Raw genomic sequence first — 8,346 nt, 5'->3', positions numbered from 1 at the left:
GATATTGTCATAACGGCATAAAATATGCAAGCGTGGACATAGTATAAAGTAGAGCAAACTAATTGCTGCTAAGACTATTTAAGTGCAACTAATAGGGTTATAAATTATCCACAATATTTTTTAAAATGCCAATAACCCTTGTGAGGTAGGAAAAGAGGACCGAAAAAAAACCCCGAATTTTGAACCAACCTTGTTTTGTTTGTTGTTTTTGTTGGGACTTGTTTACCCTAAATAAATTTTTTAACAAACTTTGTATGTGCTTTTATCACACAATTCCTGGAATATTCAAAATTTGCCTTTTCAGATGTTGGTTTGGTAATGGAAACTGATATAGTATTTTAACCTTTTCAACAATTATGACGGCGGCCATTTAAAAAAATTTCTCCAGATGTCAAACAAGCAGAAGGGAAAACCATGCTTTCTCAGTTCCTTCGCGCTGGTGGATTTTCTTAGAAAAATGTGCCCGGGTAACGACCAATCAACGATTCAGCAAGGCTGGAAGTGTTGCTGTTTTTGGAACTTAGTTCTGCAGTATGCATGCAAAGATGGTATTGAAGCATGGAGATAAATGGCGTTATTTACACTAACAAACAATAGCATACTAGAATCACTGTTGTAGATATGATGTCCAAACACACATCTTCTGATTAACCATTCTTATATAATACTAATGAATTAATATATAACTATATATCAATATCAAACTTATTGAAAATTAGTTATTTCACTTTATTCTTTGTATCGCCATATAGTGGCACCTAGCGTAAGTTTATGAAACTTGATCCGATTCCTGTGATGTGATCGATTATCAAAGCATGAGAGGCAGCCGTGGCAGCAGACCAAAGAGCAAGTGACAGCACAGACGGCCGGTTTAAAACTTCTGGCCATTTGTGTATGGTCTCGTGTTAAAAAGAGAAGTTTTTGAAGGGAAATCGAAGAATGAAATTTATAGCCATCTTTTTGTGTCTGATATTCTACCAGTTGCGGTTTTCAGAAACTGCCAGCGAAACAGCGGATGGTGCTAAAGGGAAAACAAGAACTGTATCAACTTTATTGAATGCGAAATGGAATGCAACACCGATAGCCTTGGAAATTGCGGAATTTTTGAATGACGAGGATCAATCATATTTTTGGTCATTCCTTGAAGATCTATCTCACAATACCGATGAGTATTATGGAAGTATGTTTTCAGTTATTATTCAAATTTGTCCTAATTTTGCATCATAAATTTCTTAATGTTTAACTATTCTTGGCAGATACTGACAAGGGCAAATACGAAGCTCTTGTGGATCTCTCACGGAAATACCTGTCCGAGGCTCAAGTGTCCCTCATGAAATTTTCATTAGGGCTACATGTCTATTCTCCCAAACTTGAAATGTTTCAACAAATTGCGATGGTACAAGGAGTGCCTGAGCAAAAATGTGAGACAGTTGCCGAAATCAATGGCAAATTAACATGTGATCCAAGCCTTATTAAAGCATTACTCAATGAAAAGCCAAAGTAAGTTTGTTCTGTACCTTAACAGTCACAGCTCCAATTCATTGAATGCTGTTTATATTTTATTAAGGAGTCCAGAATTGTATAAGCTAGATCACCAATATCCTGGTAAAATGGCAAAGAATAGACCAGTAGTCATTCTTTATGGTGAGATAGGGTCCAAGAAGTTGACAGAATTTCACAATACACTTAAACCACTGTCAGTGTCGGGAGAAATCATATACGTTATGAGGCACTATATAAGTGACCGCAAAGGAACCAAAGTTAGGCTCTCCGGTAACTATTTAATTAACAGCTTTGTTATAACAGATTAGTAAAAATGACTCATCTTAAAAGGATACGGTGTGGAACTTCAAATAAAATCAACCGAGTACAAGGCGCAAGACGATACTAAAGTCACTGCAGAGCAAAGCGGAGCTCCAGGCGATGAAGGAGCAAGCCAACAAGTTGAAGATGAAGACGTCGATGTTGAAGGCTTCCTATTCAGTAAGCTGAAAGTACTCAATCCAGATTTGGCGCCAAAGCTGGACAAGTTAAAGCAAGCGCTATTAGACGAATCCCAAGAGTTGGCACCGCTTAAAGTATGGCAGCTACAAGAGCTGAGCCTGCAAGCTGCTGAACGAATCCTTTCTGCTGCTAAAGATGAATCTTTGAAAATCATGGCCCAACTGGCCCAAAACTTCCCTTTGCTGGCCCGTTCTATTGTTCGTACGACCGTTCGGCCAGCTCTAAAGGCGGAAATTAAACGCAATCAGCAGGTCAGAAAATCGGATCGAAATAATTTTTTATTCTTGATATTTTGTTAATTTATTAATTTTGAATGTTAACTTCCTAGAGGTTCGCCAACGATCTTAGCTTGCAACCATCTGAGGCTGCACTCTTCATCAATGGACAACACTTTAACGTTGATTCGATGGATGTGTTCACACTCTTTGAACAAATGCGGGAAGAAGTCAAGTTAGTGGAAGGCCTATACAAGATTGGTGTTCCATCCCAATACGTTAGTTCTTTGCTTTCTTTGGATTTGAGCCCACCGTCGCGCCAGTACGCCGTTGATATTCGAGACAGCGCCGTGTTATTCGTGAATGACATAGAAAAGGATCCGCAATACAAACGCTGGAGTCCTAACATTCAAGACCTATTACGGCCTAGTTATCCAGGAGCGCTGCGCAGTATCCGACGAAACATGTACAACCTGGTTCTGGTTGTGGACCCTTTGCTCGACGAAGCTCGTTCGCTTATTAAATTGGCTGAGTCTTTTGTTGTTCACAATGCCCCTCTACGTGTCGGCCTAGTTATGGCCGTCAATTCAGACCCGAAACTCTCTGGACGCGATGATGCTGGGATAGCCATTCACAATGCTTTTAACTACGTTGCTCAACGTTCGCACCCTACGGATGGACTGAGTTTCATTACAGACCTCTTCGCAGTAGTGGGTGATAACAGCATAACAGTAGACGACGTAGGAAGATTACTAAAGAAAAAATTTAGCGCCGACTTGGAAGATGTCCTCGGTGAAGATTCCGACTACGATGTTGGAAGACAATTGACCAAAGATTTCCTCCGTCGCACAGGATTCCGAAAGTATAGATTTGTTTCAATGTTTGATTTGTTCTTGTTCTAAAAAAAATTTTCAGGTTGCCTCAAGTACTTCTGAACGGTGTTGCCCTTGACGAAAATTCATTAAACGCTGATGAATTTGAAGAGGCTGTGCTAACAGAACTCATGCGACAGACTTCTTTGCTGCAAAAAGCGCTATTCCGAGGTAAGATTTTGTTTTGCATTTTAAAATCAATTTTATCTGATGGTTTATGGTTGTTTTTGCCTTCCACTTCTATTAGGTGAAATGAAAGAGGATGATAACGTAATTGATTTTTTGATGGGACAGCCAAATGTAATGCCTCGCCTAAACGATCGCGTCTTGTCAACGTCGACCAAATATTTGGATATGACTGGTGTTGTGGAAAGTGGAATCAAAGATCTCACCTCCCTGTCATCTCATCAGCTTATTGCCGCCTTTACTGATTCGATAGCCTATGTGTCGTCGAACACCAAAGCATTGACACCTGTTACTCTTTGGCTGGTGACGGATGTCACCCAACTAGCTGGCCGAGAGCTGGTTCAAAACGCTTTGGAATATGTGCAAAATTCGAGGTTGATCCGCCTCAGTTTGGTTCATAACCCTCAGACGTTGACGGATTCCTTCCAGTCATTATATCGATACTATCAATGCTGCCTTGACGTCTAATGACATCAAATTACTCAACAAACTGCTTAAAACTGAAAATGCTGAAGCTTTTACCATTGGAAGTAAAACCGCTTCCGATTTTGGAGTGGAGCCAACACAGAAAAGTTCTTTCGGTTTAAAATTGCACCAGCTCTTGGCTGGACGTGTCCTCGAATTCCAACCTGGACAGCGCGGATTGATCGTAAACGGGCGTGTTATTGGTAATAGTAGACTTGTATAACATTCCAACAAGAGCTTTTATATTATCTAACAAACTTTATTCATCCTGGTAGGACCATTTGATGACCATGAGGATTTTACCTCTGATGACGTAGCTTTGTTAGAAAAACATACTATGTCAACCTCTGGCGAAAAGATTTTACAGTTCTTACAAGACTTACCTCAACTTCACAGTAGCGATCTCATAATGAAAGTAGGAGGTCTGCTCATGTCAAGCGCTTCTGGAACAACACCCAAAACACGACACAACATCGACGAACGTGGAAGCGAGTTAAGTTTGCTCCAATTTTCCACCGAAAATGAGCGATTCTCCATTCATTGACATCACTGCAGTCGTAGATCCTCTTTCCCTCGGGGCTCAAAAATTGGCTCCCTTGCTGCTTGTTTTGCAAGAGGTAAAAGTTGCGTTGGCCGTTAGTGGAATGAATAAGTAACTGACTTCTATGATGGGTGTTATTATAGGTACTAAATTGCCGTGTGCGGGTCTTCATGAATTGTGTAGAGAAAAATAGTGAGATGCCGTTGAAGAGCTTCTATCGGTTGGTTCTTGAGCCCGACCTTATGTTTGGAGCTGATGAGCGTCAGCTTGCTGGCCCTATAGCGAAATTTGGCATCTTGCCCATGGGCGCACTTCTGACGCAGGGTATGCAGGTACCCGATAACTGGTTGGTCGAGTCAGTCTGGAGTCCGTACGATCTGGACAACATTCGGCTTCGAGATGTGGATACGGACGTGCACAGCGAATATGAGCTCGAACACTTGATCCTCGAAGGTCATTGTTTTGATTCTCATTCAGGCTCACCTCCCCGAGGCCTACAGCTAACGCTGGGCACACCAATTGATCCTTTGATGGTGGATACGATTGTTATGGCCAACTTGGGATATTTGCAGCTGAAAGCCAATCCCGGCTCCTGGATATTGCGCCTTCGAGAAGGCCGCTCAAGCGAAATCTACGATATCGTATCTCACGAAGGAACTGACACACCAAGTTCGGGTGGCAGTGGAGACATTCATGTGCTGATCAGTTCGTTTAAATCCCACGTCCTAAAATTAAAGGTGGCCAAGAAAGCAGGCAAACAACAAATGGATTTATTGTCGTCTGATGACGATGACAATAATGCCGGTTTATGGAATTCCATTACGAGCACTTTTACATCCAAATCGAGTGACGAGGACGAAGACAAACTCAACATTTTTTCTTTGGCATCGGGACACTTGTACGAACGATTTATCCGCATCATGATGGTCAGCGTGTTGAAACACACAAAAACCCCCGTCAAATTCTGGTTTCTGAAACAGTACCTTTCGCCAACATTGAAAGATTTCTTACCTCACATGGCTGCCCATTACGGTTTTGAGTACGAGCTGGTTCAATATAAGTGGCCCCGCTGGCTCCATCAACAGAAAGAGAAACAACGCATTATTTGGGGCTACAAGATTCTATTTCTCGACGTCCTCTTCCCGCTCTCCGTCAAGAAAATGTACGAATAATTCTAGAAATTCTCTTATCCATCGTAAATTGACCATCGTCCTTTTATCAAACAGTATTTTCGTCGACGCTGATCAGATCGTCCGTGCTGATTTGAAAGAATTGAGAGATCTGGATTTGGGCGGAGCTCCGTATGGTTACACACCCTTCTGTGACAGTCGCCGCGAGATGGACGGGTTCCGCTTCTGGAAATCTGGTTATTGGAGAAACCACCTGCAAGGTAAATGCATGCCGAAATCTTTTGTATGAATCAGTTTTTTAAATGAATTCATCAATTTTGATTTCTCTTTTTCAAAATAAAGGTCGCAAGTATCATATTTCTGCCCTGTATGTCGTTGACCTGAAGCGATTCCGTAAAATTGCTGCCGGAGACAGATTGAGAGGGCAATATCAAGCGCTGAGCCAGGACCCTAACAGTTTGTCGAACTTGGATCAGGACTTACCCAACAACATGATCCACCAAGTGCCAATCAAGTCATTACCGCAGGAGTGGCTCTGGTGCGAGACGTGGTGTGACGACACGTCGAAGCGGAAGGCCAAGACGATCGACTTGTGCAATAACCCGCAGACAAAGGAAGCGAAATTAGACGCCGCTGTCCGTATCGTAGCCGAATGGAATGATTACGACAGCGAGATTAAAATGATTCAAGAAGAACTCGCCCGCAACCGGACGGAACAGCAACGCCAACACGATCCATCCGAGTTCTAAAAGAATAAATTTCCTCTTATTCATACCCAGGGTTTCCCGAGTCATGAAGAACAGTGACCCATTGTCTGGCTTGTACATGTGAGAAATGTCATGGCGCTAATAAGACGAACTAACAAGGTTTTCTTATTTCTTTCGTTCCGTCTTCGCTACCTCAAACAAGGATGAAGTCACACTAGCGCATACAATCGGAAGGGAGGGTCGGTCTATTTCTATCTTGTTTCTCTCTTTTTGACTCGCACCTTCAGGTATCATTTAGCACCAGGCACGAGGTGTACACGAGTCCATTCACGATGTTTGCTCGCTCTAAGTCATTTGCTGTCCGTATTTTCAATCTAGTTCTTTTCTCCTTCTTTGTCTTTCTCTCGTTTCATTTATTGTTTCTTTTTTTGGTTGGGTTAATTGCATGGTCTCTGCTTGCTTTGTATGAGCGATGTGATAACGACGTGGGCAAGGGCGGAACCGATGTGATTGATCGATCTCGTTTCACAAGAACCTCTCGTACACTATTCTGAGGAAAAACAATTCGAACAGGTGGGCTGCATGGTGTGCGGCAATCTTTGTTCCGGCCACCAAAACCACACCGTTCTCTTCTGTTTGTTCCCTCACAGAAAAAGGTAAAGAAGAGGTTGAAAGTTACATGACGCCTTTCAGTCAGACTTGATCCGCCATCAAAGCATCGTTTCAGTGTTGTGTTTTTTTTTCCCCCAACCGGCTCCGAATGATCGACACTCGATTCGATTAATACATCGTATTGTTGGTCATGGATGGCCGTACATTGATTTGGCAACTGCTTGTTTGCCTATTGATAGTCATACCACCTTTGGCTGCTTCCATAAACTGGATGTAAGTGCCTTTTGTTTTTCCTGCATTACCACTCGCATCTAATTTTTATTACAATTCATGTATTGCGTGATTGGAAAAGAGGTTTACACAGGCACTGGGACAGTGGGATTTGGAATTGGACCTCCCTAAATACCAGTCGTTACACAAGCAACGTCAAGTCAACATGCTGGTCAGCCGCACGTCAGAAATTGTTGACAAAAGAGCAAGTTAAAATCTGTTTGCAGCAGCCTGCATTGATGCTCTCCGTTTGGGAGGCGGGCCAATCCGGCAGTCAGGCCTGTCGACAAGCCTTTGCCGACCGCAGGTGGAATTGTAGCTCGGTCGATTTCCTACCGCGGAAGACGCCCGACCTATCCCGAGGTTGGATGCCATATTCCTTTCGAAATTACATTTTAAAACTGTGATTATTGTCTGCTTTTCGTAAGGTACGAGAGAGCAGGCTTGGGTGTATGCACTAGCTTCAGCCGCATTGACTCGTGTCGTTGCACGCGGATGTTCCGCCGGAATGTTGAAACAATGCGCTTGCGGCACATTCCCGCGCCATCCCCCAGATGGGCAGTTCAAATGGGGAGGATGTGGCGATGACATCAAATATGGTAATGACAGAATTGATTGAATTGGCCACCGATATGAAATCATACATTTTGCAATTCTAACCGTAGCTAAACAATTCGCCAAATCATTTACTGATGCACCTTTGAAGCGGACGAATCGCAAAGCGGATATCACTTTTTTGCTTGCCTCTGACTATAGCAGTTCTCCCAATGGCCACCTGGATTCCTCTACTACCGTACAACAATGGAAACAGCCTCATATAATTTCAGCAATCAACATCCATAATAATCGCGTCGGTCGAAAAGTAAGACCTTCAAATTGGACTACTGTTTGACTAGCGATTGACCAAGATTTATTAAATCCTCGTGTAATTATGTACAGGTGGCTGAACAAAGTCTACACACGCAATGCAAGTGCCACGGCGTTTCTGGTGAAAATGACTTTTTAATCATCTTAATGTCACGGTTTAGTTTGGTTCCCTGAATTCACACATTAATTTTTGATTACGCCTACGTGGAACAGGTTCGTGCCAGATCAAAACCTGTTGGCGGTCACTTCCACCAATTGGTGAAATCGCCAATCGGATGAAAGTAGGATGCCTAATCTTAATCGTATGTCTATTAAAGAACTCAAAGATAATGCTAATTAACATTTCTATGGAAACAGACATTGTATGGATTGGCTGTGGAAGTAACGCCTCGACGGCCGAACGACATGCGACGGCGGAGTGCCGTTGCTTCCGGACGTTTGGCTGTTTTGACAGCCATCCAACATCATCATCCTCAA

At 42.7% G+C, this 8,346-nt stretch overlaps 2 protein-coding genes across 5 annotated transcripts in view; both read left to right on the top strand.

Moving 5' to 3' along the window:
• The first annotated feature begins 813 nt into the window (after positions 1-813).
• On the top strand, positions 814-6,282 carry LOC116926208 (UDP-glucose:glycoprotein glucosyltransferase 1). The gene is given in 13 exon segments (XM_032933020.2): positions 814-1,180; positions 1,257-1,500; positions 1,568-1,773; positions 1,834-2,255; positions 2,333-3,081; positions 3,135-3,262; positions 3,339-3,700; positions 3,702-3,945; positions 4,018-4,247; positions 4,249-4,359; positions 4,427-5,445; positions 5,510-5,673; positions 5,756-6,282. Coding segments are annotated over 13 exon segments (4,527 nt in total). The 5' UTR covers positions 814-939; the 3' UTR covers positions 6,163-6,282.
• Positions 6,283-6,419: 137 nt separating this feature from the next.
• Positions 6,420-8,346, top strand: part of LOC116926216 (protein Wnt-11b-2) — a 2,840-nt gene continuing 913 nt past the window's right edge. For 2 of the 4 annotated variants that reach the window (XM_032933035.2, XM_032933034.2), the window contains exons 1-7: positions 6,420-7,005; positions 7,085-7,365; positions 7,431-7,601; positions 7,668-7,864; positions 7,942-7,990; positions 8,083-8,150; positions 8,227-8,346. The exon at positions 8,227-8,346 is cut by the window's right edge and continues 261 nt beyond it. In XM_032933035.2, coding sequence (XP_032788926.2) covers positions 6,923-7,005; positions 7,085-7,365; positions 7,431-7,601; positions 7,668-7,864; positions 7,942-7,990; positions 8,083-8,150; positions 8,227-8,346 — 969 coding nt within the window. In that variant the 5' untranslated portion in view covers positions 6,420-6,922. Of the gene's footprint in view, positions 7,006-7,084; positions 7,366-7,430; positions 7,602-7,667; positions 7,865-7,941; positions 7,991-8,082; positions 8,172-8,226 lie in introns of all 4 variants that reach the window. The other 2 variants (XM_045176122.1, XM_045176121.1) reach the window with 1 other exon arrangement.

This window comes from Daphnia magna, linkage group LG7 (assembly GCF_020631705.1).
Source record: "Daphnia magna isolate NIES linkage group LG7, ASM2063170v1.1, whole genome shotgun sequence".
Lineage (NCBI taxonomy): Eukaryota > Metazoa > Arthropoda > Branchiopoda > Diplostraca > Daphniidae > Daphnia > Daphnia magna.
The sequence above is the reverse complement of the archived record's forward strand: the minus strand, read 5'-3'. Positions and strand labels throughout refer to the sequence as shown.